Genomic DNA, 27,569 nt, shown 5'->3' with positions numbered 1-27,569 from the left:
ATGTGTGGCATATATATTTCCGTTCATCATTCCAATGATAAGCAACCCTGTCTTTGTCAAACTGATAGTGTACCCAAACATGTGTTTCATATGCTTCAAAACCGTGGGCCCAATTCAATCAATACCCATATTACCAAAAAGAATAAAACTACCATTTTAAGCAGTGTAGCTGTTTTGCATCAAAGAGGTTCTAAATGTAATTTATCTACGCAACCCTTAGTAATTGACAACTCTGTTTTAGCATTTAATGGCGAGATATTCGATGGCATAAATATACCCAAGGAATCTAGTGATACATCTGTACTTTTTAATATTCTATCTAACTGTAATAGTGATTTAGATATTGTAAATTCAATAGCCAAAATCAAAGGACCATGGGCATTTGCTTATTGGTGTAGCAAAACTCAAAAATTGTGGTTTGGACGAGATATCTTGGGGAGAAGAAGCCTAATTTGGAAGCATGTGTTAAATGAGAATTGCAGTGTTTTACAAATTTCATCCGTAACCGATAATTCTACTGACTGGCTAGAAGTACCTACACACGGAATTTTTTGCTCAAAAATTACAACCAATGCTGATTTAAATTTAATTTGTTACAACTGGGATAAAACTCCCAGTGGTTCAATAATAGATCATTCTACTTGTATTTTAAATCAATTTGGATCCTTAACAATTAGTAAAAATTTGTTTAAAGTTCAGAGCTCTATAGAGAAAAATTTTAATACTTTTTGCCCGGAATCAAAGGGAGATCTAACCATTTTGGAATATTTTTTAAAACTGTATAACTTAAAAAATTCTGAGATTTTTTCAAACTTAAATTGTTGCAAAAATTTCACACCAAATGATAGCATTGAAACTTTAAGCAGTTTAATTGACTCCGAAGCTTTTAAAATTTATGCGGAAAGTTTTATGGATTTATTGAAAAATGCAGTAGCTGTTAGGGTAAACAATCAACCCCATCTATGTAAAAATTGCTTTAATAATCCCAAAATTCTATCATGTAATCACGCCTCATTGGGAATTTTATTTTCTGGGGGATTAGATTCAATAGTACTCGCAGCACTTGCAGATCAATGTTTAAAATCAAACTCACCCATCGATCTGCTTAATGTGTCCTTCCAACATAAAGTTGCGAACAATGAGAAGAAACAGAGGAAAATGACTACCTTAATGAACACCTTTAATTCTCCTGATCGCATCACTGGAATCAAAGGCCATGAAGAATTGAGAAGAATATGTCCAAACAGAAGGTGGAATTTTGTACAAATTGACGTGATATCTGAAGAATTGCAAAAAGCAAGAGAAAGTAAAATTAGATATTTAATTCATCCGTTAGAGACTGTTTTAGATGACAGTATAGGATGTGCCACGTGGTTTGCTGCGAAAGGTCAGGGTACTCTCTCAAATGAAAATGGTGAAAATATATCGTACACTAGCCCTTCTAGAGTTGTTTTACTGGGTATGGGTGCTGATGAACAACTCGGTGGTTACTCTCGTCACCGACAAAAGTATTCATCTGGAGGCTGGAAAGAATTGATTAGCGAAATGAACATGGAAATAAACAGAATATCAGTAAGAAATCTGGGGAGAGATGACAGAATTATATCAGATCACGGGAGAGAAGCTCGTTGTCCATATTTAGATGAAAATGTTGTTGGATTTTTAAATAGTGTGCCTGTTCATTTTAAATTAAACCTTGAACTACCCCGTGGGTTAGGTGAAAAAATGCTTTTAAGAATGGTTGCATTTAATTTGAATCTTAAGCAACCTTCTATCTTACCAAAAAGGGCTATTCAATTTGGTTCAAGAATAGCAAATGCAGATGGAAAAGAGAAAGGCTCAGATTTATGTAAAAGGCTATAGTATTGTGTAAATTTATATTATTTTCTATGGCCACTTTCAGGCCATATTTTTGAGTTTTTGGTTGACTTTCATAGCTTATCCACCAATTTTTCATGTAATCAAATCAAGTAAAAATATATTATTCTTATAATTGGAAATTTTTTACACTAATTTTTTAATTAGATTAAACTAGATTTTTATTGTTGTTATTCATTGCTTTGTGTACTACTGTTTCGAAATTTGAATTTTGCGACCCCTTAACAGTGTTGCCTGGAAAAAAGAGGGGGCAGGATTGCCAGATACGACGCCTAACGTTTTAAAAAAAAGTCGGCGGTGTAACGTCGATTAATCGCCTTTTCAAGTTTTCACTCACTTCGAGTCATTAATCGAATATCAAGAAGCGGGCTGTTGTCGTAAGATTTAGGTAAAACATTTGCTATTTAATTACGTACACATATTTATGTTTCGCTATATTTTACCCTTATTGATGCTTAATAACTCTCGAATAACCGTGGTTTTTGAACATTTTCTTTCTAAGTAACGCAAGAGTGCCATTACCTTCTGTTGGGCTAAGGCCTAACTAGACAAGGAGTTGACTAATTTTTCAAAGAAAAACAGCATGTCAGAAACGGAGAAAATTGAGAACGTCGAAAGTACCCCAAAACAGGACGAGGTTATTTAACAATTATGTTAAAATTAAACATATTTCCTAATTAATTACGTTTGTTAATGCAGGCTACTATGAGGGAAGCTGAGAAGCAAGAAGAAGCAAAATTGAAAGCCAAATATCCCCAAGTCATGAGGCCAGGCGGCTCCCTATTCTTGCAAAAAAGACTTCATCGCGGAGTAAGCTATCCCTTCCAGCTTCAATGTAACTTTTGCATTTTCGCTTAAGCATTTAAAATATTTGTAGCAAAAATATTTTGATTCGGGTGATTATAACATGGCCAAAGCCAAGGATCAGAAGATTAGACCACCAGTCGCGCCGCCAATTGCCACAACTCAGTCTGCAACAACTGGGGATGAGATACCAACTCCCGATGCTGTTTTAAATAGAAAGACTTCTCTCGTTCAAAGTAAACTAGCTACAGGATTATCTTGAATCAAAAAAAAATCTTTAAAAATTCTTCCGTCGAGTTTATACCCACTAAATATAATGAACTCGCAAAATGGTTAAAAATATCAATATACCATCAGTGCTTGAAGATTAAATACCTATTAGTTTAAATTTGTTTAAAATGTAGCTTTAATGAAGTTTTAAGAATTTTAAGGTAGTTTAAATTTTCTTTCCACTTTGGTACTAGATTCTTAAGTTTTTTCCACATTGGTACAAGGTTAGCTTTTCAACATTTTTGAGATTTACTTTATGCACCGGTATTACTTAATAGTTAAATATCTTTGTAGAATATCATTGCTTAAAAGCCCCCTTTTTTGTATTTGTTTCGTTGTATATATTTTACTCCTTTGTACGTTACAGACTTTGGTCTTATAGAGAAAAAAAAACCTGTACGTGCTGTAAAACAAGTTGTAAATAAAAGTTTTGTTGTAAATGTTTTATTTAACTTTTGTAAAAATTTAAACTAATGGGGGGAAAAAATCTTCTAAAGAGCTGTTTTTTCAAGCTTATGAATCCTCGGCTATACATTTGAAAACCATTTCTTGCAAATTTGGATTTTCCATTGCCGCAGCAATTCTTTCTTTATCATTAATTTGCTTGTTAACTAAGAAAGATAAATGTTAAAATTACAATAATTAATCGGTAATTGTGTTAGTTTGGCTTACTTTCAGTTTCAGTATCATGGGTACCTTCTTTAAGGTGGATATCGAGTTTAAAAGGTTTATTCCAGTATTTCTCTAACTTAATTCTTAAGCACAAGCCTTGCAATAGAAATAAAATTAATTTTCACAAGTGAATTTGGAAACAAAACTATTTAATTACCAATCAAAGTGGCTAACGAACAATGAGGAACTGTTGGGGTAAATTCAATTTGAACGTGGCAAACATCATTATCATTTTGGACTTTAATTCCATGCTCGTAAACCACCTCTAGATCTTCCAGGGTTTGCGGTTTTTCTGGGTCTTTAATATCTTTGATTATATCTAAATGATTTTAAATATTCTTAAGCCAAATGTTCTAATGCTGACAAAAATTAATTGCCTATCCTTATCATACCATAAACTTCCTCCGCGAGTTCTATATCATTTGCATACTCTTCACTAACAGAAGCCATACTATTCCCCATGTTTTAATTTTAGTTGCGTTTTAAATTTAAGGTTATCTTTAAAATTCATAATTTTATTAATATATTATGGTACTTCAGTAAAAAGCTTGCATTAAAAATGTTAAAATATACAAAAATATTAACTTTATCAACACGGGTACTCGCGACCAAATGGAGACCATCGGACGTTTTCGCGATTTTCTTATTTATCGACTTAAACTAACGATTTCGACAGCTACTTTATCGTTATAACGACTTCATTTTAGCTTTATCCACCATATTTTCTAAAATGGAAACTAACAAAATCGTGTCAAACGATGTCAGCAATTTTTGTCAAGAAATAAATTTACGTAGTTTGAAATCAATATTGACTATAATTATATTTCATAAAGTGTCAGTTAGTTTAAATAATTACTGTTAGCAGAATTTAATAATAAACTGAATATAAATATATAAATTCTTAAAGCAAGTGTCGGCTCTAGGTGAAGTAGCTCTTTTTTCAACAGATGTCGCTAGCGTCGAAATCAAAACAAGATGCTGAAGCTACACTAGGTGGGTTTTTTTCGCTTGTCCGGGGACAAAAAGTGTAAACTTTTTACCCTCAAAAGACGTTTTATTCGCCTGTTCTCGGGTTAAGATTTACCCTGTCCCGAATTTTGTTCGCTTGTTCCGGAGTATTAGGGTTACACTTTTTACTCCTCCTCGAAAGGAGGTGTAGAGGGAGTAATCTAGTTTTGTCGTCTGCTTAAATTTCGTTGCACGAAAACATGACGGGTGTGTTTTTTATAAATAACCTTTAACCTTTAACTACTCCCTTCTTACTCCAAATCGGTTTTTTTTCGTCAAGACAGAATGGACGCTTCAATAAAAGATACTCGGTTTTTACTCCCTTCTCGAAATTCATCTGGGAAGGAACTATTTCCGGTCGGTTGGTTAAACGGTTAGAATGGCTAGCCAAAAAGTCATATTTAAGCCAACTGGAGCCGCGTTTTTGCGTCAGATAAGAAACGCGTCGGCTCATGTGAATAAGGAACATACTAATGTTAATTTTCGATCATATTTTAAGGTAAAATATATAATGTTACTAAATCTAAGTATAAGAAGATAATATTATTATTATTATCATCCTCTTATGGTATAAATAATTAAAATTATACGAATATTTTTATATTACCGGCAATTTTAAGGGTTCTCATGGAGGCAGAGTTAATTCATTTCGTATAAACTTATCTTTCGGAAAAAGATGAAAACTAATTCCTTTAGAACTAAACGTATTACTTTTGCAGTACGGTATGCAACAAGTGTTTCCTTTTAACCAGGTAACCTTTTTTGGCATGTTAAGGCTTAGCAAAAAACCGATGTTATGTTCGAGAAAAGATTCCAGCTTTCTAATATTTCAACAAGCACTATATAAATAGTAACTTATGAGTCCTGGCTGTCGGAAATATTACTTCTTGGCAATTTCTGGGAAGATGTTTTATTTAAGCGCCTATTGAAGTAAAATGGCAACACTTTTTAACCTGCTCAAAAAACCCAGAACAGGCGAAAAAAACCCACCTATTTTGACCCCAAAGGCGGGACATACAAGTATGCTTCGCGTTGATTGACTCGTTTGTTAATTTGTCAATAACTTCAATTATAGTAATTGCTTACAATATATTTAATATGGGATATATAATTTAATTTAAAGTTCACTAACAAGGAGATGACCCGAGGTGTAACGCACCGATTTGGTTCAAACTGGGGTGTTTGCTAGACCTTCATGTAACTTGAAACACCCTAAGGGAAATGTCTCGGTCTCCATAGGCAACCGTTTTGCCATGGCAACCAAAAATGTTTTTGACAACACAAAATGGAAATTTTCCCATTGAATATAACATGGGAATGTGACCAAATTTAATCAATTTTGTACTTTTTCATTATTTTCTTATTTATAATTTCTATTTTTAGCATTTTCAAAATTAAAATTTTTACAGGGTCAGATTCCCGTGTTATTTTCTACGAGAAAATTTCCATTTGTGTTGTCAAAAACATTTTTGGTTGCCATGGAAAAACGGTTGTCTATGGAGACATTTCCCTTTGGGGTTTATCAAGTTACACGAGGGTCTACCAAACCCCCGAGTTTGAACCAAATCGGTGTGTTACACCTCGGGTCGTCCTTGTAAGTAGAGTAAAAGTGGTCTAAATATAATACTCTCTGACGACGTTATTGTTTCGCTATTTTGAATTTTAGATTCCGTTCCCATTAATAGATGGCTCCATCGCTCTCCACGAAAATAATTTTTTTCGAAGATTCGTATAGATTAACGGCCATCTCTAATAACACTGGCCTTTTCATAATACAGGTTGTTATCGGGGGAATGCCACAAGTGATATTTGACGTCTTTTAGTTTTTCCCAAATGGAATCGAAAATTGCAACCGGCTATAGCTCCTCAACCGTTGGTGGTAGTCTGGTAGAGCAATGACAGTGACACTTTCTAAGTATGAATCGACCACCCTGAATCCGAAAATGCCGGTTTCAGGGGCGTAACTGCATTATTAAAAAAATTGTCAAAAACGACATATTGTCGCTCTGAAAAAACCGACAACTCCACGTGAAAGGAAACAAAAAAATATTAAAAATTGTTTATGGTGTCATTTTTCTATCGTTTACACATTTCGAGAAAATTTAAGATAAATGCAAAAACTCCCTTTGTCGAAGACTTTTGTAACAGACTGTACTAACGACGTAAGTAACATCACTGCCAAAGTTTAAGGTTACGTCCCAGTGAAAGTGAAGCGAGAGTTGGATCAAAAATATTCGCTTAGTAAGTTTCCGCCGTCCTGTTAAAAAGCACGGACCTGATGATCTTGCCCAACTTATTAAATCGTGCAAACGATTACTCACTCGATTTCAGTGAAACTCGATCGTTGCGTCACTAGTACGGGTGGAATGGTGGATTCTTGAGTGGATTTGTGAGTAAACGAATTTTGGGAAGTGTTTTAAAACTAATATCAGCAATAAAAATATTAAATACGTACTAAAAGTTTAGTTTCCAACTAAGACTACCACTATATTATAAAAGGTAAAAAATATAACATTACGATATTATGATAACTTAAAAATTTTAAATTTTAATGGAAGCCTTTGCTTTTAGGTGTTTTTATCATATACCTTATTACCTTTTGATTAACAAAATGAATCGACTTTTCGGGAGGGGCCAACCTAAAGCACCGCCACCGAATCTGACAGATTGTATTGCAAATGTAAGTATTAATTCACATACAATAACCACTACACAACTTTTTAAAAATCTTTAATTTGTACAACAGGTTGACAGCAGGGGAGAATCCATAGAAAAAAAAATTAGTAAACTGGATGTGGAGTTGGTTAAATACAAAGACCAAATGAAAAAAATGAGAGAAGGACCAGCTAAAGTATTTTAATTATACTATGTCAAAGATATTAAATTATAAATAACGTTTTTGGTAAATTTCAGAATATGGTCAAACAGAAAGCAATGAGAATTTTAAAGCAAAAGAAAATGTAAGGCTAATGGTTGTTAGATATTAAAAATATCTGACTAAAGCTTATTAAATTTCAATTAAAGGTATGAACAACAAAGAGATAATCTAATGCAACAGTCTTTTAACATGGAACAAACTAATTTTGCAACCCAACAACTGAAGGACACAAAAACTACGGTACATTTTAATAACCCCATCTTGCCTTTAAAATATCTAACAACAAATGTCTTTACACTTCACAGGTTGATGCAATGAAAATGGGGGTTAAAGAAATGCGTAAAGAATATAAGAAAGTCAACATTGATGACATCGAAGTTAGTAGAAACATTTTAAATAACACACTCACATACCTGAAATTCTTTTTGATATAAGATTGTTTTTATTGTAGAATCTTCAAGATGATCTGGAAGACATGCTGGAACAAGCCAATGAAGTTCAAGAAACTCTTGGACGTAGCTATGGAATGCCTGAAGTTGATGATGATGAACTTGAAGCTGAATTAGACGCCCTAGGTGATGAAATTGCTCTCGATGAAGACACTTCATATTTGGATGAAGCCGCTAAAGCTCCAAACGCTCCGACTAGAGAACCAGGGGCTGAAAGTCTCGCAACTAATCAGGTAATTAATACGTAAATATAAGAGTTACCTAAGATTTATTTAATGTTATTTTTATAAAGGAAGGAATATTGGTCGATGAATTTGGACTTCCCAAAATCCCAGCCTTATGATAAATTTTACGTAAAATTATTAAAATGTTATCTTCTTCTCAAAAATCAGAATGGATGGCTTAGTGTAATTTCTTTGCAATTTTTTGTTAAAATGTCAAATAATTTGTTTAAGTTGTAAAGAGCTTTTGCTGATGTAAATAATAGAATAGAATAAAAACTTCTTTTATAAAATTACTACAATGTGCAATAGGAGAGTTTATGACGTTTTATAATGTCTGAAACAAATTCAAATCTATCAAAACGATTTTTTAGTCGCTGATATGGATTCTGTAATATTAATGTAGAGAAAAGTGAATTGGAAAGGTTCCAAAATGTACAGAAGGAATATAGTAATATACCTGGCCAAAATCCATTTTATACGAAGTGTCTTTGTGTGGCAAGTGGATAATCCATAGATCAGGCAGTACCATAAACTGATATCTGAAAAAATTTAATTTTAAATGTTTAAAGGGCAACGCAAGCTCTGGGGCAAAAGAAAAAGCACCGTGCTTTTTAACCCCCTACACCCCACTCAGTACTGGCGAGACCACGCAGAGTTTACCGTAAATTTTGCACTTTGCATACATAGTCACACAATGCCAGCTCACTTGCGTTGCCCTTTAATATTGAACTCTTAAAAATAAAAATTACTTCATAGCGTATAATTCTGTTATAAATGTGATTTTGTTCATCCCATAACCAGAAAACCTTTCGTCAAATTTTGGCAGAAATGAAGTTCTCCTATTATACAAAATTAGTCTTAAAAACGTTTGGTTACTGATAAATAATACCATAAGTCAATAATATCCCCCCATAAGTTTGTCACTTTGGGGAATATTTTACTGAGTGCTAGTAACAAAGTGACATCATCACAAAAAGAAAATATCCCCCTAGCGAGGCGATGTCAAAGGCTACGAGTGACATGTTAGCAAGCGGATGCAAAACGGCGACGAAGCCCATAATGCAGTCTGTCTTGTAGGGCTGTTCGAATAGTGGTGTTATGCAAATGAGTCATGTTTCGAGTATTAATAAATTTTTCATCGGGTAGTCGAGTCCAGTAATATTTTGATCGAGTCAGGTTGTCAAGTGTTTGATTATTTCAAAATTTTCCTTGTTGGAGTAGTCAAGTAGTCAGAAAGACCTGTTCGGGTACTCGAGCAGTTTGGGTACTTAATTGAAGAGTTCTATTCGGGTAGTCGAGTAATTAAGATAAATTTAAAATAGCCTGCTAGTTACTACATAAATGGATGTTAGATAACAACTAACAAGTTAAAAAAGATAAAATAATTAACAAAATGCTAAAATAAAGAACATAACTCAGGCACTAACGGCAGAGATAATTCCGAGCTCTCTCAAAACCAAAACAAAAAAACTTATGAAGGGATGTTCGTTCAGATTTGTTTTCCTTGTATTTCTACCCGGGGGACTGGCTATGACAAACAGATTATTGTTGCGTACCCGACGAGTGGTCCATTACCCGAATATATTTGGAAAAACAATTTGTTGAGTTTTACAGGTGGCTTATTCGAGTACCTGATTAAGGCAAATTTCTGATACTCGATAAAATCGACAAGTATTTAAAATTTTTTCATTCAAGTTCGAGTATCTGACCTCAAATATCGTCAGGTACTTGATGCTGATCAAGTACTCGTACAGCACTACGGTCTTGTGAATAGCTCTCAGTAAAACTTTTACATGTGAAAAGTGGGAAGTGTTACACTTATGTAAGAATATTATACACTTATGATAATACTTAACTGCACAATAATGTAAGGTTCGTATTTATCAGAGTAAGCGTGAACTGGATAAGGTTTGTCAGCCCTGTACCATTTGTAATAGTCCGTTAGACGATGGGATTCGGGGGAATCAAATTGTCATGTATATACATCAAGGATAAAACTATTTATACTTTAGCAAGGGATAAGTCAGGAAAGGATACGAAATGGTTGAATGAAAGGGTCTTTTCGATGAAGAAGTTGCATTAATTCTTCTTTTGTTTGAGGAATATTATCTCTTTTCTAAATGAGATAAATTTTATTACTAAGCGTTTAAAACATAACTAGAAATACTTCCTACTTTACCAGTGGTAATTCTGTGTATTGAAATGCGGGGATTACAAATGCAGTCTTGGAGATATTTTTTGATATTTTGAGCATGGAATTGAACTTCATTTGGAAATCCGGGGATGGCTGAAAATCAACATCCAAAATGAAGCAAAATCTCGTTGGACAGTTCCTATTTTAAAACCATTTTGATTATGAAACTATACTTCCATAATGAAAATTGTCATAAGTAAAATTTACTTCAATGCCAAATTCCTCAAGTAATTAATAGGATAATCATGATCTCCCGGATTACTGAACACAATAATGGCGTGACTTCTTGGCCAAAAACTTTGACTTTTTATTTTCTTTTGAATATAAATGCGTTGCCATTCGGTATCGTCCTCCAGATCTTCATCACCTTTTCTTGGAACAAAGATAACGAAGGAAACAGGACCCTTCCAAACACTGAGAGTTCGTTCTAGCATGGATAGTCGGTCCATTGAAAGATGAATTGTTAATGTGATTTCATTAGCTGAAACTTGAGTACTAAAAAATTGGAAATTTTTAACTGAAATTAACTTTTTCAGAAAAACAAGTGCACACTTTTCTCTCATTTTTAGAGGTAGCATTTCTTTCATGAAAGATCTTGATATTTTACGTGGAACATTCTTGTGCCTACTGCAGGTTTCTATCACATCATGTTTCGTTACATTCTTTGTTACCTTATTGTCTAGAAAAAAAATTATTATTCCAAAATCAGCTAATTTAAAGTTAGTTTACCAAGTACACATACGTAATCGAGGTAGTAAAATAACATTGGAAAACATTACACTCCCAGTATAGCCATGACATAGCAACATGACAGTTACACTTAAAATAGACGTTTGGGCTGGTGCTTCATAAGATGTTTTTCGCTCCAGTCGAGATTCAAAGGGGGGCAAAAACATAACTCTAAATAAGATAATGTAAGTGTACTGGATTATCAATGAATGTAAAAAGTACATTTTACATACCGAAATGTATCAAAAGCACTATTGTTTAGTTTGACTAAAGCTACAGCTCCAAGTAAAGCTCTATTATTCTAAACAAAACGTTAATGTTAAAATTATTTCTAAGTGAATGACAAACCGATATTAACATACATGTTCACTGATATCAGACGTTGCAGAGAGACTAAGATCTAGGCCTTTTACATTAATGTTTTTAATTGGCACATACTGAAAAATACCTCTCATCTTTTCTGGCACACAAGTGGCACTCAATGACTGCAAGGTTTGGTAACTATTACTTTATGGGTTGCTTTATTACTGAAATCCAGTCCAAAATAAAAGACCTTTGAGCACAATGACCACTTTTGTAAATTACAGTCAATATCATCTTTCCACTGGAAATGATCCATCCACCAGCCCATAACTGTTATTTCGTTGGCGGGACTTATGTCTGTTGATAGCAAATTCAAAGTTGTTCGCAAATTCCATAAAATACTGAGATGCTTTCCTCTGTCTTGGTTTATCCTTAATAGTAATGAGTTAATATTATTAAGAAATATGGGATAAAGAAAATTATTAAAAGCATCATACCATTTAAAAAAATATTTGAAAGCCGGAATAAAAAATAAAGAAACGCAGAATAAAACCAATAAAAATAAGCCGAACTTCATTTTCAATTTACACAAACCCACGTGCAAATATAAAGCACGGAAACCTGCTCAAACATTTTGACAGACCAAGGGTTAAGTTATTCATGCAGACACCCTCTGCAAAAAGTGCCAAAAACAGTCGTTTTAAGCAATTTAGCTAGGAGGATTCATATTCCTAGAATTTAGGATCCTTGTTCTAAGCAGAGCAGAGCATGATCAAAATTGTTCCAAAGAAGCCCTTGGCAACTCAAAGAAAATATAGAAGAGGAATAGCAACTGAAGCTTCTAATAGCTGTTAAAACTATCTTGACGTTAAACTTTGAAACATGGAATTGTTTTTGCGTGATAAGCTTCTGGCAGGGCCGTGCAGAGGTATCCTGAGGCTCGGGGCAAACTTACTCGCGGGCCCCTTCGATTTGCACCCCCCCCCCCTTGAGCCCTGAAAACTTCTCCCAAGTTATCTTGATTTGCACCCCCCCTTGAGCTTCTTCGATGGGCCCTACAGCTACGGGCCCCCTCGTGGGCCCTTTTCACCCGGGCCCCGGGGATTTTGTCCCCCCTGCCCCCCCTCTGCACGGCCCTGGCTTCTGGTATGCTTCAATAGAAGAGGCTTGGCTTGGGTTATAACATTACCGGAAATGAGTTGCCCTAACATTTTCTTAAAGCGTTTTCCATTTGACTGCTTTCGAGCGCTCTAGATCGTTCTGATCAACATTTTATGTTCCATTTGCGTGCTCAGATCTGCTCCGATCAAGTTTGCATGTTCCATTTCCCGCACACGAGTGCTCCGAGATCGCCCAAAATCGATCTGTGGATTTCGACAGATCAACGCATAGAAATCTCATAGGTAACTAGAATGCTGCCGCCTATGGCCGAGTTTGTCGCCAGTTTCTTTTGAACCTTCAGCCAATGAGAGGCCGTAGAGTGGTTCCGCCAAGGAGGATAATAGACAGCTAGCCATGATAGACCCATATTTTCTGGATACGCTACGTAATAGTGCCTTCTATCGGTGACCAAAATTAGTATTTGGTAAATATTTTCTGGATGCGCTACGTAATAGTGCCATATATCGGTGTTCAAAATTAGTATTTGAAAAAAAAACGTGGTAGATTAGCCCAAGAGTAACGTGGAGATAAAGTCACGTGTCATTTTTTTTATTTTGGTGGAAAGATGGCGCTATAACTTAGTGCATCCAGAAACTACCGTTGTCTGCTAGCTGTCACTTCCGTATCAGTTCCCCGTAGAATTGTGGATCTATACTATTTCATATATCTAATGGCGTTTTCCATTTGATTGCTCAATATTCGCTCCGAATCGGTCTCTGACGTCATAGATCTAGCCCCAATCGACTAGAGTAAAACCGCAAATGGAACATTGCATTATCATATTCCCGCGCTTTGTTGTTTTTCGTCTGCTAGTAATTTTAATTTTCGCGTCTTGGTCTGCCATTTTGGCCAAAAATCTAAAAGGAACACGCAAAATTTTGCTCCGATCTCGATCTCGATCCGTTGATCTGTCGAAATTGGCAGATCGGTTTTGGGTGATCTCGGAGCACCCGAGAACCGGAAATGGAACACGCGAAACTTGATCGGAGTAGATCCGAGCACGCAAATGGAACATAAAATTTTATCAGAGCGCTCGAGAGCAGTCAAATGGAAAACGCTACCAGACTATTCGTACAACAAGCTCTGAACTGTCCGGGACGTTTTGGTGACGTCATAGCTTGGTCCGAATCAGTTCTTTGAACGGTTGCGAACTAACGAATAGTTTTCACCTGTTAACTCCTCCCCATCCGTACCTTGAATACTATGGGATTTTTTCCTACCTTTTTTCCGGAGCTAGTAAAATTCAAACTCCATTTTGCAAAAATTTTAAAAGGAACACGCAAAAATAGCTCCGATCTCGATCTCGATCCGTTGAAATCGGCAGATCGGTTTTGGGCGATCTCGGAGCACACGAGAGCTGGAAATGGAACACGCGAAACTTGATCGGAGCAGATCCGAGCACGCAAATGGAACATAAAATGTTGATCAGAGCGATCTAGAGCACTCGAGAGCAGTCAAATAGAAATTGCTTGAATCATGAAGAAAACAGTTTGGTAAGTTTTAGAGTTTTAAAAACTAAGTCGTCTATTTTTATTGACAAAATTTTGGAACTTGGTTACAAATTCGTTTGAGACGCACTAGATGGCAACCGTAAAATTTATGCACCGACCATATTATTTTGACACAATAAAAATAACTTATAGCGTTTTCCATTTGACTGCTCTCGAGTGATCTAGATCTATCTGATCAACATTTTATGTTCCATTTGCGTGCCCCAATCTGCTCCAATCAAGTTTCGCATGTTCCATTTCTAGCTCTCGGGTGCTCCTAGATCGCTCAAAACCGATCTGCCGATTTCGACAGATCAACGGATCGAGATCGAGATCGGAGCAAATTTTTGCGTGTTCCTTTTAGATTTTTTGGCAAAATGGCCGACCAGGACGCGAAAGTTCAAATTACAAGCAGAAGAAGAACCATAAAGCGCGGATATATGTTCATGGAATGTTCCATTTGCGGTTTTACTCTAGTCGATTGGGGCGAGATCTATGACGTCAGAGACAGATTCGGAGCGAATCTTGAGCAATCAAATGGAAAACGCTATAAGTAACAAGTCCTTCTTGAGGTAGTTTGTCTATTGTTCAAAGGAATTTCTGGTACCAAACCTGTCGCCACCTGTGGCTACTAATAATAACTAAAACATAAAATGTTACCTATTTCAAAACTATTACAGAAAACAGGTGGAAGTTGTTATCGGCATGAAATGGTTCAATATTTAACTTTTTTAGTTTTTGTCAGTTGCAAAATATTGTGACGGAATAATGGAGATAGAATTCTCCAAAAAGCAAAACCTAGGCAAATTTGTCTCGAAAACCAAAACAAATTAATTCAGCCATTAAATATGCAATATTAAATTTGAAATAATTTAATACGTATCATTACTCCCATAAACAAGTAATAATGTTTAAAATAGTGAAGATTTCCAGGCGCCATGTATTTGCGTTTTAACAGCGCTATTACTCATTGTCTCATTGTAAAATAAAATCATAAAATAAATAAAAATTCCGTCTCCCAATAGTTTCGTCTGTTGCGAAGCCCAACAGATCTTTAGATTACGCCACCAGGGGTTTTTCAGACAGCCCGAATAGGTTCATCGATTGATTTTGAGTCTAGGAAGATTGGGTCACCGAGAAGACTTACTCTTCTCTGGATACGAGCCACGGCAGCAGGGCTCTATTTGTCGATCCCGTTTAGTCCCGTTTGATCTGATCGAAAAGAGGGGTTTCACCCTTACGACAAAATCACCCTTACGACAAACTATACACGACTAATCGTTGAATACCAAAGGTGATCCGTCGATGGTTTTTGTGTTCGTGATGTTCGTGAAAAGACCCCGCCCTCCTACAAACATCAGCAGCTCAACTCAGAAGCTGCAGCCGGCCAGGGAGGAGAAGATAGCAACCCAGACATCATCACTATGGTAACGATCAACTTCCCGTTTTACCGCCCTCCGATTTTAATCCCGAACAGAAGCCTAGACCAAAGATCTAAAGTGGAGGGAGCTATTATACGGTAGAATCGCGCGCAACTCGTTATCTATTATTATCGATAAAGGGATTAAAATTAACATCACTGACACGTGATATTTCAAGCGCGCCATTTTCAATCTTCGGTTTCGATTTGTCCCGGTAATTCCCGGCTTGGGGAAATATCCATTGTCATAAAGGTAAACGCGTATATTTGAATATTTTGAAACTTAGTCGAGTAAAACTGAATTCGTATATTGAATCAAATTAATTTTAAAATTTTTGTAAAATCTACGACAGGTGCGAAAATTAAAGATAACTTTTAAAATCTTGAGCGGTTTTAATACTCGTCACCAAGCTCCTCTATATTTTGACACTATAATTTTTATCACGGCCGATATTTTGGATACGGTAACGAAAACCTTGAGGGGGGAATAACGCGATAGCAGCAGCCCGTTTGTTCGGCTAAATTTAGTCGGGGTTCGCGTCGCGCCTATCGGAGAAGTATATTCTTTTTTCACTGACAGACGAGAAACGGCCGGTGTTGAGACGAGTCATCTCTTCATGCAGCTTATAACGCGTTACGGCAAGTAAAAAAAGTGAAAACTTGGAGAGAACGGAGGCTGTTAAAACCTTAATCGAGCCTCCTCGATATTTTGGCACACGAGTGGAGTATAAGAGAGAGAAGGAGCGGTTATATTTTGGAGAGAAAAATGGAAGGCGATGTGAGGGCCGACGACAGCTTCGCCGGTTCTGATCAGCAGAGACGCAACGAAGAATCGTTGGCATCCCCGGTGAACGCCTTCTACGAAGGGACCAGCGTACTCATTACGGGAGCCACCGGTTTCATTGGCAAGGTAAGAACTCTAACAATCACGTATGTGGCGCGCATTGCCAATTGTTATTCGCCCCATACAAATAAAGACGCCCACCAAAGTCGCCCACTTCAAATCGAGATTCCGTTTTTATACTTTACGATATAAGCAGACACCCTCTTGGGACGCGAAAGCCAAGAATTTCTATATATAGCGCGCGTAGCGTCGTCGGGAGAAAGTAGGCCTAGAAAACCGGATGTGGCTTCCACCAGACCGGAAAATCCTATAGGGCTTACGATCTCCTATATATAAGACAGGTTTTGGTCGTCTCGTATGAACAATTTCAGTTCGTACAAAAAAAAATTCGTTACTCTTTCGTTGTTTGTTTTGTAATATTTGGACAATTGCTGGTTTTCTAAAATTATTTTTATATATATTTTGGCCTTGGCTTTCACTCAAAAACATTTATGATACCGGCAGTGCCGTCTTTCCCATTGGGCAAATAGGGCACTGCCCTAGGGCCCCAAGATTCTGGAGGGCCCCATTTTCAACTTTTGTAAGGTGAAAAAGATGAATCTTACAAATATTGTTTTTCACATTTTTTAAATTGTAGTATTGTCTATTTACATTTTACAAATTTTTAAACTATCTAAAATATGTCTTTTCGTGATATAGACGGTGTTGACCGTCGCATTTTTTTATTTGAACCAATATTTGAAGATTAGGGCGACGATGGACTTTGCATTGGAGGTTAAAAACCTAGTTTTTCTTCTGCCTGCCCCCCTTTAAATTAGGCCAACATGTTCAGCGTTTGGCCTACCACCGGGGTATTTGTGCTCCAATAAGTTAATTTAAAGGGGGACAGGCAGAAAAAAAACTAGGCCTTTAAGAAATTGTCTGAAATTATTAGGGGCCCCGCGTATCACTTTGCCCAGGGGCCCCCAATCACGTAAAGACGGCCCTGGATACCGGAAACAATTCGCGGATTGACACACTTTTATTAGTAACATCAAGATTGATCTATATGTTAAGCCGACAACAGGGCTTTTGTTTCGAAGCATCTTTGGCTCTCGATTCATTTTAAAATAAGCCGAAATGAGTTGTAAGCTAAAAGTTATCACTGTAAGTGATATGTAAATTCAGCATAAAATACAATGAAGTCTTTGTACAGAATGATAGGAGCATGGTAGGCTCACGTGATATGTGCGCGTTGTATTTTACGAATGCTTTATCGTTTCAATTCGTTTTTGCTCTGTAGGTTTTACTCGAAAAATTGCTGCGATCATGTACTGGAATCGTCAAGATTTACATTTTACTGAGAAGCAAAAAAGGGAAAGATGTAGAACAGCGTTTGCACGATATTCTCAATTCGGAGGTAAAAAACTTTTTCTCCTAGTTTAAACTCTAAAATTTCTCCCTAATCATTTCCTTCATAATATGTCGTCTGTTATATAAACCCTTCACAAAAGTTCCTCAATCTAATTGATATTTTCGTTATCGCTGTCACTCAAATAGTGATACGCCACGATAAGCCATTACTATTGGTTTTATCATAAGACTATCAAGGCCCTCTAAGTTTGAATTGGGCGTAAAGGCGCGTGTATTCAGCACTAGACAGGCGCGGGAGAGAGAAAATAGAATCTAAGCTACCTGATGGAGAAAAATAGCAATTACTCCCAACCCCCCTCACCCCTACCACCTACACTACCTCTTGCCATCCGGTAGCATGCATTGGGGGATTTGTACATAAGTTTCAGTTTTTCACCACCAGTCATTTGTCTAACGTTAAAATCCCATTCGTTTCAAGCTTAGGGGGGGACTTTGATAGTTTTATGGTTTTATAAGTTTCAAAAGTCAGTCAAAATAATAGGCATTTCTATAAAGTAAAATTGACTTTCCTATTTCGATGTTGCTGCTGCGTCACGTGTGACGTATCGATGACGTTTTATTACGAAAAGCCCAGGACATAAGGGTAAATTTGATGAGGCACTCTGTTTTTAAGTATAAATTGAACTGAACTTCTACGTATTTCGTGACGAATGAGCAACATAAAAACAAGTTCAGCAATCGTAGATTATTTTATGGAAAGGCCTATTACTGATAACGCAACTACAATAGGCGAAACTATAAAGTCCTGGGGGCTGAAAAGATGGTTGTCACGTGACTTTGTGGAGAACTGCAGCGCCACCTATCCGAAGAAATACGAATTATTATTCATTTACTTTTGCTAATGGTGGTTTAAATTTTGTACGATTCATCTAAATTATCTAATTGTTTTTATTATTTAAAACATCTGGTAATAGAAAGGTGTTAATTAGCTGTCTGCAGTATCTGGAAGGAATAGTTTTTTTTCTTTACCGTCGCACGGTCAACTATGAACACGAGTTACCGAATTGAAGTTATCTGTGATATGACAGTCACGTGATTTTGTTTTCCCATTTTAACAAGCTGGTTAAGTCTAATTGTCGACAGACCGACCTGTACATAAAAGGGAAATCAGGAAAAAGTCAGGGAATTTAAAAATGAGCCTAAAAAGTCAGGGAAATGTCAGGGAATTTTAAGAATTTGTAAAGATTCAGGGAAACGTCAGGGAATTTAATTTTATCTGGGCACTTTTTGATGGTAATTTAACTCTAGATGTATGACAAATTCCACGATTATCAATTATTTCCTTGAATGTTAGGCTAATTTTTTCAACATTGCAATAACCTTTTTACTGAAATATAAGTCCATCCAAATTTATTAACTTCTGCTAAAAGTAAAGTATAAAAGAAAAAGTTTGCCCTTAATAAGTCAGGGAAAATCTCTTAAAATGGTCAGGAAAAACGGAATTTGAATCTGAAAATGTTGTGGCAACCCTGATTAAATTAAAAAACTCCAATCGCCTAATTAACAATATCGATGGCCCCACCCACGACAACATCACCCCATATACTAATTTATTAAAATCAATAAAAAAATAATAAAAAAATTAAAATAAAAATTGTTACTCGCGCACATAATTCTCCTATTTTTGTTCATTCTCGTACCCACCTGACGTCGACGCTGGTTAGAGTGTCGAAACGGCTGTAGGGGCGTTTCAAAATAAAAACACCTTTTTAACCGTACAATAGTGGTTTCTTCAATTTAGATTATTAAGCTGGTTAAGACCAAATTTACTTTATAGTTTTGCCTATTGACGTAATAACCAAAAATATAAGTGCATCTAGCGAGAAAAATACGCAAATTTCAAAAACCAATAAGCAGACTCCGATATTAGGCCTTGACCAGGGTTGGACATAAGGATATTGTTTTTAGTAGTCAGCCTGATTTAATTTAGTGAGCCTCCTGCCTTAATTTATTTTAATAGTCCCGTCAGAATTAAAATAGGAGTTAATTATCACTTAAGTTAAATGATGTATTTTTTTAAAATAAAATGGGATTGATGAATTTATGATTCGCCATATTCGCCATTATTTATGAATATTTAGGTAAATTTTTCATTAGTCAAAATGACTAGTGAGCCCCAGATTTCGATTAATTTTAGTAGTCCAATGCCGTGACTAGTGCCTTATGTCCAGCCCTGGCCTTGACACCGGTCTGTGCGCGCGTGTGACGAAACGTAACAATGGTTCCCAATTTTCATTGATCACAAGGCTTCTAGCAACCCAAATTAATTTTTCATATATTAAATATTTCAAATAGTAACCCTACATTAACCTAACCTAACTTAATTAAAACAGGATGAAAAACTAGTCTTAGCCATCAGTTTTCGCGAATTTCATAGACTCCAGAGGATGACGTAATCTGCAGCCAATTGAATTGCGAACCGTTGTTACGTTTAGTCTCTTCTAAAGGACGAAACAAAGAGCGGAAATTTAGCTTAACGGCTTAGTCTTAAGTCCACCAAAAATGTACAGTCATTTTAAATATAGTTTAGTAAAACAATTTACAATGGGAAGATTTCCAAAAAATGTTAGCTCCATATGAAACTGTCATTTTTTATAATTTTAAATTTACTGTTTTCTCAAGCCCTAATAATTATGAGAGAAAGTTTTACCGATTAGATGGCGCCACTAAGTACTGGGGGAGTTAAGCTATTTCCACCAATGGGAAATCGGGTGAAAGGCTATTGCACTGAAAAAGAGTGACCTTTAACCCACTTTCCCATTGCTGAAAATAGCTTAAAGGCCTAGGTTTTCTTCTGCCTGTCACCCTTTAAATTAACTTAGTGGAGTACAAATACCCTGGTGGTAGGCCAACCGCTGAACATGTTGGCCTAATTTAAAGGGGGACAGGCAGAAGAAAACCTAGGCCTTTAACTTCCTTAATACTTACAAGGAAAGTACCCGAGGTGTTTATTGCCGATTTTGTTCTCAGTCGGGCGTAATGTAGACCTATATGAGATAAAAACATTTTCGGTTGCCATGGCAAATCGAATGGGTAGTCTCCTTTGGGAAATTTCACATCTCATCTAGGTCTACATTACGCCCGACCAACAAAATCGGCAATAAACACCTCGGGTACTCTCCTTGTTAGTGGCGCCATCTAATCGGTGATATTATCATTGAACTATGGCCCCTTTTAAAAGCGAAAGGCGGAGCCTAATTTCCTACCAAATGATTGAAAGGGTTTTTTCAGCCTGTAAACATAAGGTCGGCCAGCTTACGGGAGCAGACGGTTGTGGCCGACGCCACACTAATAGCGTTAAGCCTTGTCTCAAGTTATTTTTTGAGATGACAGCTCCTAAAATTCTAGTAGCAACAAACACAAGCAGAACGCAGCTATCCTTTAACACGCTAACGCCGGGTTGTGTACAAATTTCATTCGACGAGCGTTTACGCTGAACGTTTTTCGGGCGGGGGGAAGACAATTTTCGAATTTCCCCTTCCGACGGCAGCAGGCGCTAAAGCGTCTAACCAATGAAAACTGTACACAGGAAAATACACGACTTTTGACGGGTTGCGTTCTCCTTGCGTAGGGTGCTGTGTTTGTCGCTCCTAGGTAAAATTTGTCCACCCAATTTTAAATTATCTATCAACTTCAGTGAGAAAACCGATCGGGGTTTCTTAAATACATTTTCAAGGTGTGCACACCGTGTGCTTTTCGCCGAGTCCATCAATTTTTTGACGGCGCCGGAGCATTTTTAACTATCAATCAAAAGATGAAGATTCAATGTTATTCGGTGCTTGTTCGTAATAATAATATTATTCTACGTCACGAGGCAAAATACCACACGATCATATTCAACTAATAATCCTTCGACCTTGATCCTTAAAAAAATCAGTAAAAAATCACGCTACCACCTTGGTGTTGAATAATCACATGGCCACACTGGGCATTAAATTCTTACGTGACCACCTTGGTGTTAAAAAATCACGTGGCCACTTTGGTCATTAAATTATCACGCGACCACCTTGGGCGTCAAATAATCACGTGACCACCTTGGTGTTAAAAAATCACGTGATCACTTTGGTGTTGAATAATCACATGGCCACCTTGGGCATTAAATTATCACGTGACCACCTTGGTGTTAAAAAATCACGGGGCCACCTTGGGCATTAAATTATCACGTGACCACCTTGGTGTTAAAAAATCACGTGGCCACCTTGGGCATTAAATTATCACGCGACCACCTTGGGCGTCAAATAATCACGTGACCACCTTGGGCGTCAAATAATCACGTGACCACCTTGGTGTTAAAAAATCACGTGATCACTTTGGTGTTGAATAATCACATGGCCACCTTGGGCATTAAATTATCACGTGACCACCTTGGTGTTAAAAAATCACGTGGCCACCTTGGGCATTAAATTATCACGTGACCACCTTGGGCATTAAATTATCACGTGACCACCTTGGTGTTAAAAAATCACGTGGCCCCCTTGGGCGTTAAATTATCACGCGACCACCTTGGGCGTCAAATAATCACGGGACCACCTTGGTGTTAAAAAATCACGTGATCACTTTGGTGTTGAATAATCACATGGCCACCTTGGGCATTAACTCATCACGTGACCACCTTGGTGTTAAAAAATCACGTGGCCCCCTTGGGCGTTAAATTATCACGCGACCACCTTGGGCGTCAAATAATCACGTGACCACCTTGGTGTTAAAAAATCACGTGGCCACCTTGGGCATTAAATTATCACGCGACCACCTTGGGCGTCAAATAATCACGTGACCACCTTGGTGTTAAAAAATCACGTGATCACTTTGGTGTTGAATAATCACATGGCCACCTTGGGCATTAAATTATAACGTGACCACCTTGGTGTTAAAAAATCACGGGGCCACCTTGGGCATTAAATTATCACGTGACCACCTTGGTGCTAAAAAATCACGTGGCCACCTTGGGCTTTAAATTATCACGTGACCACGTTGGTGTTAAAAAATCACGTGACCACCATGATTGTCTTAATGTCATGGTTAACATAAACCCGTTACCATGCCAACGAAAATAGGCCACACCTTGAAGCATAGGCTATGCTTGGAGCAACTTACGAAGCTCTTCGGTTTCCCCTTCCATAAAAACATAAGAGGTTAACGGTACTAGTTACTAGTTAGTATAGGGAGCTGTTGGCTCGCGTGGCATGCAGGGCTTGCCACCACCCTCCTACGCGTTCTAACCGGACCACCTGTTTTAAGGCATTATAAGTCGCTCGATGACTTAGGCCTAAGGGGGTGCCTTGGGTGCCTAGCTGATTATTGTTATATAGTTTTGGGGTTCCTAATATACTCCGCCTATTTCGTTTGAAGAGGCGACCTACTGTAAAACTGTTGAATATTCACAGGTTTGGTACATTAAGTTTTGCTAAACAGACATTAAAATTAATAGACATCAAAAGTTTTAAAACGTGTGTCGTCGGCACGTTTAGTAATTTGATCGAATTTAACGAACGCGTTTCTATTCTCGACTAAAGGCTTTCGACTTGATCAGAGAGGAACGACCGACATTTTTGTCGAAAATAGTGGCCATCGAGGGGGACATCTCGCTGGCCGATGTGGGCTTGACGAATTCGGACGTGGAATCAGTCGTTGAGAACGTTTCAGTCGTCTTCCATTCGGCCGCCACCATCAAGTTCGACGAACCCCTCAGGTAACGTCATCTAGTGTCATCTAAGAGCAACAAACACAAGCACAAGCAGAACGCAGCTAGCCTTTAAACACGCTAACGCAGTGTTGTATACAAATTTCATTGGACGTGCCTTTACGCTGAACGTTTTACGGAAAGGGGGAAGACAATTTCTAAATTTTCCCCTTCCGACGGCAGCGGGCGCTAAAGCGTCTAACCAATGAAAAATGTACGCGAGAAAATACGCGACTTTTGACGGGTTGCGTTCTCCTTGTGTGGAGTGCCGTGTTTGTTGCTCCTAGGTGTCATCATGTGCTCTTCTCAATTACAGGACGGCGGTTAGTATGAACCTTTTGGGGACAAAGCACATTTTCGACCTGGCCAGGCGGATGAGGAACCTCAAAGCCTTCGTACACGTGTCCACCGCCTACTGCAACTGCGACCGAGAGGAAATTCAGGAAGTCGTCTATCCGCCTCCCATTGCGCCTCAGTACATTCTTGACACCTTCCAGTTAGTGCATTTTCTTTTTCAAACCGACTTTAAAAAATGGTCCAATTAGGACGAATAATTATTGGACCCGAAACCAAATGGCACTCTTGGTGCTTTTACGGCAGCGCCGTAGTGTCAAGTATTGGAAGGATTTCTATCCAAATACTAAACACGTGTCCAATATTAGCGGACGACGTTAGTCCTAGCGTTCTTAGCTCGTCACTGTCGTCAAAGCTTACACCTTTATTTCCATTTTGACTAGGCATTTTTAAATTTATAATCTATTTAAACCTTCACACAAACTATATATGCAAAAACATTAAAGCGAACTTCATATTTAAATTAATTAAATAATTACACTTTCATTTTTATTCCAATATAATTATTACTGAATAATCTAAAGCCTATTAAAATTCCAAAAGCCTAACTTCTACTAAAAACAGCGGAGCAGACGACGGAATGCGGGTCATCTGACATTTTTACGCACGTGTCTTGTATTTGGATATAATTATTTCGCGATTCTCTCGGTAGGAGCGCTGACGGGCGATGCAAATTTTGCTTAGGTTTCGAGTCCAGTAATTTTTCGTCCAAGGTACAACGAATCTCAACCCGTTCGTCGTAGTATGGGGAATTAATGCATAGAGGGGGAAAATATCACTAGGTGGTTTCTTTTCGCCTGTTCTCGGACTAAAAGTGTACTCTTTTTACCCTAAAACTATAATTCATCTGTTCCGGGGATGAGAATTAATCCACTCCATAAACTATTCGCTTGTTCCGGAGTATTAGTGCTACTCTTTTTACTCCTTCTGAAAAGGAGGAGTAAAGGAGTAAATCGGATTTTGTCGTCTGTTAGCCAGAATTTATCTGCTAAAAATGCACCAGGCAGTCATTTTGGAAAAACGTTTTTACTCCGACTCAAACTATTCGCCACCACAGAATCGGAGTTAAATGACGTCATAGCCTTACTCTTCTTACCCTACTCGGAAATCCCGAAACGGGCGAAAAGAAACCACCTTCTGTGTTTTGTCGCGCCATCTAACCACCACTAGGGGAACTAACGTGATTTTTAACGAATCTATTGATTCTTAAAATTAATTACATTATCCAATTTCTGTTTAAATATTAGGATATTATTAGACATAATTATGAAGACAAAAAAATTATACTTGGTACAATATTTTATATAATTTCTTATATGTGTTAGAAAATAATATTTATAAATATTTAGAAAATAATATTTATAAATATTTAGAAATACAATACATGTAGTTTGGGGTACCATTATAGATAGCGCAAAACAGCACAGTGAAATTTTTCCGAGCAAGTTGAGCACTCCATAAAAAATCCTGATCCAATTTTACCAAAGGTCAAAATCGTGTATATTCAGCTCAATTGTCCCAAATATTTGTCCTATAAATTGGAAAACGGTCGTACCATACTTGTAGACATCACGGCGTTTACTTCCGTTCTATCACTATCAGGCGTGTTTAGCTGAACCAATCGCGCCATCTGTGTCACTAGCCGGAACTAAACTCCGGAAAAAGAAGATGCGGATCTTCCTCTCTCCGTAGAGGAAATAGTTACCATGGTAACCCCTCGGGCATGGCCGAGAGTATCGCAGTTTCGAAAACAATAAAACTCCGATTTATCGCCCATACATAAAACGAGATAAAAATCGAACCTTAGGTTGGAAACTTCTTTATAGGTTGAGAAGAAACCTTGCAAAGGCTTAACGAACATTTTTCTCGTTTCAAAAAATATATATTTATAAATCTTAAGTTACAAATGCACGTGCTTGTACGGATTCCTTCCAGTAGTTCTAATTTATTACTATCACTTGGCATTGGCCCCAGAACTACCTTTTCGCGGGTTTTCCAATTCGAAGCTTAGAGAGACGTTCGTTTAGACCACGAGGGAATGGTTTCACTCGGGTCTAGGCGTTGGCGTTAGACGTCAGGGGAGCGTCGGTTCAATTTCTAATGGAATCGTTGGATGATTATCTTCCGATAAAACGTCAAGATCACGCGATGCCTTGTCCCATTACTTTAAAAACACGCTTGTGGCTATGCGTTTTTTTTTTTCAAATAAATCGTTAAAGGCTAAGGCACGGAGTCTATAAAATACCACGAACAATAGAATTAATATATTAAATACATAGACAGTATACAGTTATTGATTGCGAAGACTGGAGAGTACCTGTAGAGTTTGCAACGTTTAACTAAATACTAATGTTACCTGAGAGTTCAAAAAACGATACAAGGCCAATAACTCCAAATGTACTTTAGCTAGGAATTTGAAATTTTAAGGACACATAGAACGTGCAGGGGGTCACTTGCCAACGGAAATTTCCATGACCTTGAACCATGTCTTCAAAAAAATTTCAAATTTATCTCGAGAACCATTAGAGATGTAGAGTTGGTTTCAACTAGAAAAGTGTTCACCTTCATATTTTAGGTGTAAATAACTTTAAGGGAATTTTAAGAAATTGTAAAAAGTCAGGGAATTCAATTTTATCTTGACACTTTTTGAAGGTAATTTTACTCAAGTTCTCTGACCAATTCTGTGATTTTTATTTAGTTCTTTGAAAGTTTTGCTAATAGACCCATGTTGAAAGTTGGGGGGTCGAAAATTAACATTTTTACCTGGCAGCTCGGCATTTGGACGGAACATCCGTTTCCTTACTTCCGCCTGTATATTTCAATGGCGGTCACGTGGTTCAAAACGTCACAAACAGGATGCTCCGTCCAAAGGTCTCACTTAAGCCTCGTCTGCGGCCCCTCTTTTGTTATGGGTCTATTGTTTTCGTAAAACATAGTCTTTATACTACAATATAGGTTGTTTTAATTTTTTTTACTTCAGTAAAGTGTTGAAAATTGTGCAATTTTGGCCTTAAAAAGTCAGGGAATTTAAATTGATAATATTGTGGCAACCCTGTATTCTCGCTCATTCAAATCCGCATCAATCCCGTATAGCCTAAAGGGATACTTATCTTGTTTAGGGGGTATTTTATATACTTCTGGTCTTCGGAATAGGTCTAAGAATCATCTATCGTAAAAGTATGCTATATAAAAAAGTGTGTGTGTTTTTTGCGGGATGTTTTAGGTTAATGGATTCTCAGTTTATGGACGCTATGACGCCGAAATTGATTCGGGGACGTCCCAACACCTACACCTTGACCAAAGCACTGGCCGAGACGTATCTGGCGGAGAACGCTGGCGATCTCCCCGTCGCCATCGTGCGCCCTTCCATCGTGACGGCTTCCTGGAAAGAACCATTAACGGTAATTGCTTTTTCTTCAAACGATCCTTCGTATTGCTTTTTAACAGCACTCCATTACTCGTAATATCGAACACAAATAAGAAAATGATTGTTTCAAAAATGCTTCACTTCAAAATATAATATTAGATCGATTCTGATTGTTTGTGGCGGGAAATGTCGTTCCTCCTGTTTTGCGAAGACAAGTTCCGCTTAAAGGGACACTGTATCGGTTGAATTTGGGTAATTTCCAACGCTAGTTTACAGAATTTGATTGGTCAGATCTCCTATGAAATTGTTCATTTTATAAACTGTCTTTAGGCTTGCCCAACCAGTAGCGGCGCTAAGGGTGGGCTGAAGTGGGCTTTAGCCCCCCTGCATTTCTGAGAGGGGCCACATATTCATATTAAAAGGGCCACATA

The 27,569-nt window shown here is 37.3% G+C and overlaps 6 protein-coding genes across 10 annotated transcripts in view; 4 read left to right on the top strand and 2 right to left on the bottom strand.

The window, feature by feature from the left end:
* Positions 1 to 1,993, top strand: LOC149922152 (asparagine synthetase domain-containing protein 1). The gene has a single exon (XM_090163386.1). The coding sequence runs from the start codon at positions 1 to 3 to the stop codon at positions 1,861 to 1,863; it is 1,863 nt and encodes a 620-aa protein (XP_090019512.1). The 3' UTR covers positions 1,864 to 1,993.
* A 170-nt stretch (positions 1,994 to 2,163) lies between these two features.
* Positions 2,164 to 3,404, top strand: endos (endosulfine alpha). The gene is made up of 4 exons (XM_090163377.1): positions 2,164 to 2,266; positions 2,381 to 2,515; positions 2,578 to 2,688; positions 2,756 to 3,404. Exons 2-4 carry the CDS (start codon positions 2,462 to 2,464, stop codon positions 2,942 to 2,944), a joined length of 354 nt encoding a protein of 117 aa, XP_090019503.1. The 5' UTR covers positions 2,164 to 2,266; positions 2,381 to 2,461; the 3' UTR covers positions 2,945 to 3,404.
* On the bottom strand, positions 3,362 to 4,358 carry galla-1 (cytosolic iron-sulfur assembly component galla-1). 2 transcript variants are annotated; one of them, XM_090163376.1, is made up of 5 exons: positions 4,210 to 4,358; positions 4,017 to 4,122; positions 3,782 to 3,943; positions 3,625 to 3,720; positions 3,362 to 3,563 (listed from the first exon to the last, which is right to left on the bottom strand). In XM_090163376.1, exons 2-5 carry the CDS (start codon positions 4,084 to 4,086, stop codon positions 3,466 to 3,468), a joined length of 426 nt encoding a protein of 141 aa, XP_090019502.1. In that variant the 5' UTR covers positions 4,087 to 4,122; positions 4,210 to 4,358; the 3' UTR covers positions 3,362 to 3,465. The 2 variants fall into 2 exon arrangements, with proteins under 2 accessions (XP_090019502.1, XP_090019501.1); XM_090163375.1 differs by having other exon boundaries at positions 4,017 to 4,358.
* A 2,564-nt stretch (positions 4,359 to 6,922) lies between these two features.
* On the top strand, positions 6,923 to 8,461 carry Vps60 (vacuolar protein sorting 60). 2 transcript variants are annotated; one of them, XM_090162922.1, is made up of 8 exons: positions 6,923 to 7,131; positions 7,204 to 7,312; positions 7,379 to 7,483; positions 7,546 to 7,592; positions 7,657 to 7,750; positions 7,816 to 7,887; positions 7,962 to 8,192; positions 8,252 to 8,461. In XM_090162922.1, the coding sequence occupies exons 2-8, from the start codon at positions 7,244 to 7,246 to the stop codon at positions 8,300 to 8,302; spliced, it is 669 nt and encodes a 222-aa protein (XP_090019048.1). In that variant the 5' UTR covers positions 6,923 to 7,131; positions 7,204 to 7,243; the 3' UTR covers positions 8,303 to 8,461. The 2 variants fall into 2 exon arrangements, with proteins under 2 accessions (XP_090019048.1, XP_090019049.1); XM_090162923.1 differs by having other exon boundaries at positions 6,995 to 7,013.
* On the bottom strand, positions 8,442 to 12,142 carry LOC149922148 (xylosyl- and glucuronyltransferase LARGE1-like). The gene is made up of 13 exons (XM_090162921.1): positions 11,907 to 12,142; positions 11,660 to 11,840; positions 11,469 to 11,591; positions 11,340 to 11,407; positions 11,120 to 11,277; positions 10,930 to 11,056; positions 10,585 to 10,872; positions 10,363 to 10,516; positions 10,221 to 10,299; positions 10,040 to 10,157; positions 8,933 to 9,022; positions 8,641 to 8,722; positions 8,442 to 8,569 (listed from the first exon to the last, which is right to left on the bottom strand). The coding sequence occupies exons 1-13, from the start codon at positions 11,984 to 11,986 to the stop codon at positions 8,477 to 8,479; spliced, it is 1,641 nt and encodes a 546-aa protein (XP_090019047.1). The 5' UTR covers positions 11,987 to 12,142; the 3' UTR covers positions 8,442 to 8,476.
* A 3,077-nt stretch (positions 12,143 to 15,219) lies between these two features.
* The window catches only part of LOC149922147 (putative fatty acyl-CoA reductase CG5065), a 32,442-nt gene continuing 20,092 nt past the window's right edge, over positions 15,220 to 27,569 (top strand). Inside the window, exons 1-6 of one of the 3 annotated variants that reach the window (XM_090164323.1) lie at positions 15,220 to 15,487; positions 16,061 to 16,390; positions 17,607 to 17,723; positions 23,251 to 23,426; positions 23,734 to 23,913; positions 26,995 to 27,172. In XM_090164323.1, coding sequence (XP_090020449.1) covers positions 16,247 to 16,390; positions 17,607 to 17,723; positions 23,251 to 23,426; positions 23,734 to 23,913; positions 26,995 to 27,172 — 795 coding nt within the window. In that variant the 5' untranslated portion in view covers positions 15,220 to 15,487; positions 16,061 to 16,246. The other 2 variants (XM_090164324.1, XM_090164322.1) reach the window with 2 other exon arrangements.

This window comes from Leiobunum rupestre, chromosome 11 (assembly GCF_980474605.1).
Source record: "Leiobunum rupestre chromosome 11, qqLeiRupe1.1.hap1, whole genome shotgun sequence".
NCBI classification, from domain to species: Eukaryota; Metazoa; Arthropoda; class Arachnida; order Opiliones; family Sclerosomatidae; genus Leiobunum; species Leiobunum rupestre.
The sequence above is the reverse complement of the archived record's forward strand: the minus strand, read 5'-3'. Positions and strand labels throughout refer to the sequence as shown.

Excerpts from the sequence above, each read along its gene's own strand:
- LOC149922152 (XM_090163386.1), top strand. The coding sequence starts at position 1 with ATGTGTGGCATATATATTTCCGTTCATCATTCCAATGATAAGCAACCC.
- endos (XM_090163377.1), top strand. The coding sequence starts at position 2,462 with ATGTCAGAAACGGAGAAAATTGAGAACGTCGAAAGTACCCCAAAACAG. Across the intron at positions 2,516-2,577 it reads GTACCCCAAAACAGGACGAG|GCTACTATGAGGGAAGCTGA; the intron begins GTTATTTAACAA and ends TTGTTAATGCAG. Across the intron at positions 2,689-2,755 it reads AAAAAAGACTTCATCGCGGA|CAAAAATATTTTGATTCGGG; the intron begins GTAAGCTATCCC and ends AAATATTTGTAG.
- galla-1 (XM_090163375.1), bottom strand. The coding sequence starts at position 4,086 with ATGGGGAATAGTATGGCTTCTGTTAGTGAAGAGTATGCAAATGATATA. Across the intron at positions 3,721-3,781 it reads TTCGTTAGCCACTTTGATTG|GCTTGTGCTTAAGAATTAAG; the intron begins GTAATTAAATAG and ends TTCTATTGCAAG. Across the intron at positions 3,564-3,624 it reads CCATGATACTGAAACTGAAA|TTAACAAGCAAATTAATGAT; the intron begins GTAAGCCAAACT and ends TATCTTTCTTAG.
- Vps60 (XM_090162922.1), top strand. The coding sequence starts at position 7,244 with ATGAATCGACTTTTCGGGAGGGGCCAACCTAAAGCACCGCCACCGAAT. Across the intron at positions 7,751-7,815 it reads TGAAGGACACAAAAACTACG|GTTGATGCAATGAAAATGGG; the intron begins GTACATTTTAAT and ends TACACTTCACAG. Across the intron at positions 8,193-8,251 it reads AAAGTCTCGCAACTAATCAG|GAAGGAATATTGGTCGATGA; the intron begins GTAATTAATACG and ends ATTTTTATAAAG.
- LOC149922148 (XM_090162921.1), bottom strand. The coding sequence starts at position 11,986 with ATGAAGTTCGGCTTATTTTTATTGGTTTTATTCTGCGTTTCTTTATTT. Across the intron at positions 9,023-10,039 it reads GAACCTTACATTATTGTGCA|GAGAACTTCATTTCTGCCAA; the intron begins GTTAAGTATTAT and ends TTTGTATAATAG. Across the intron at positions 8,570-8,640 it reads ATAAAATGGATTTTGGCCAG|AATCCATATCAGCGACTAAA; the intron begins GTATATTACTAT and ends TTAATATTACAG.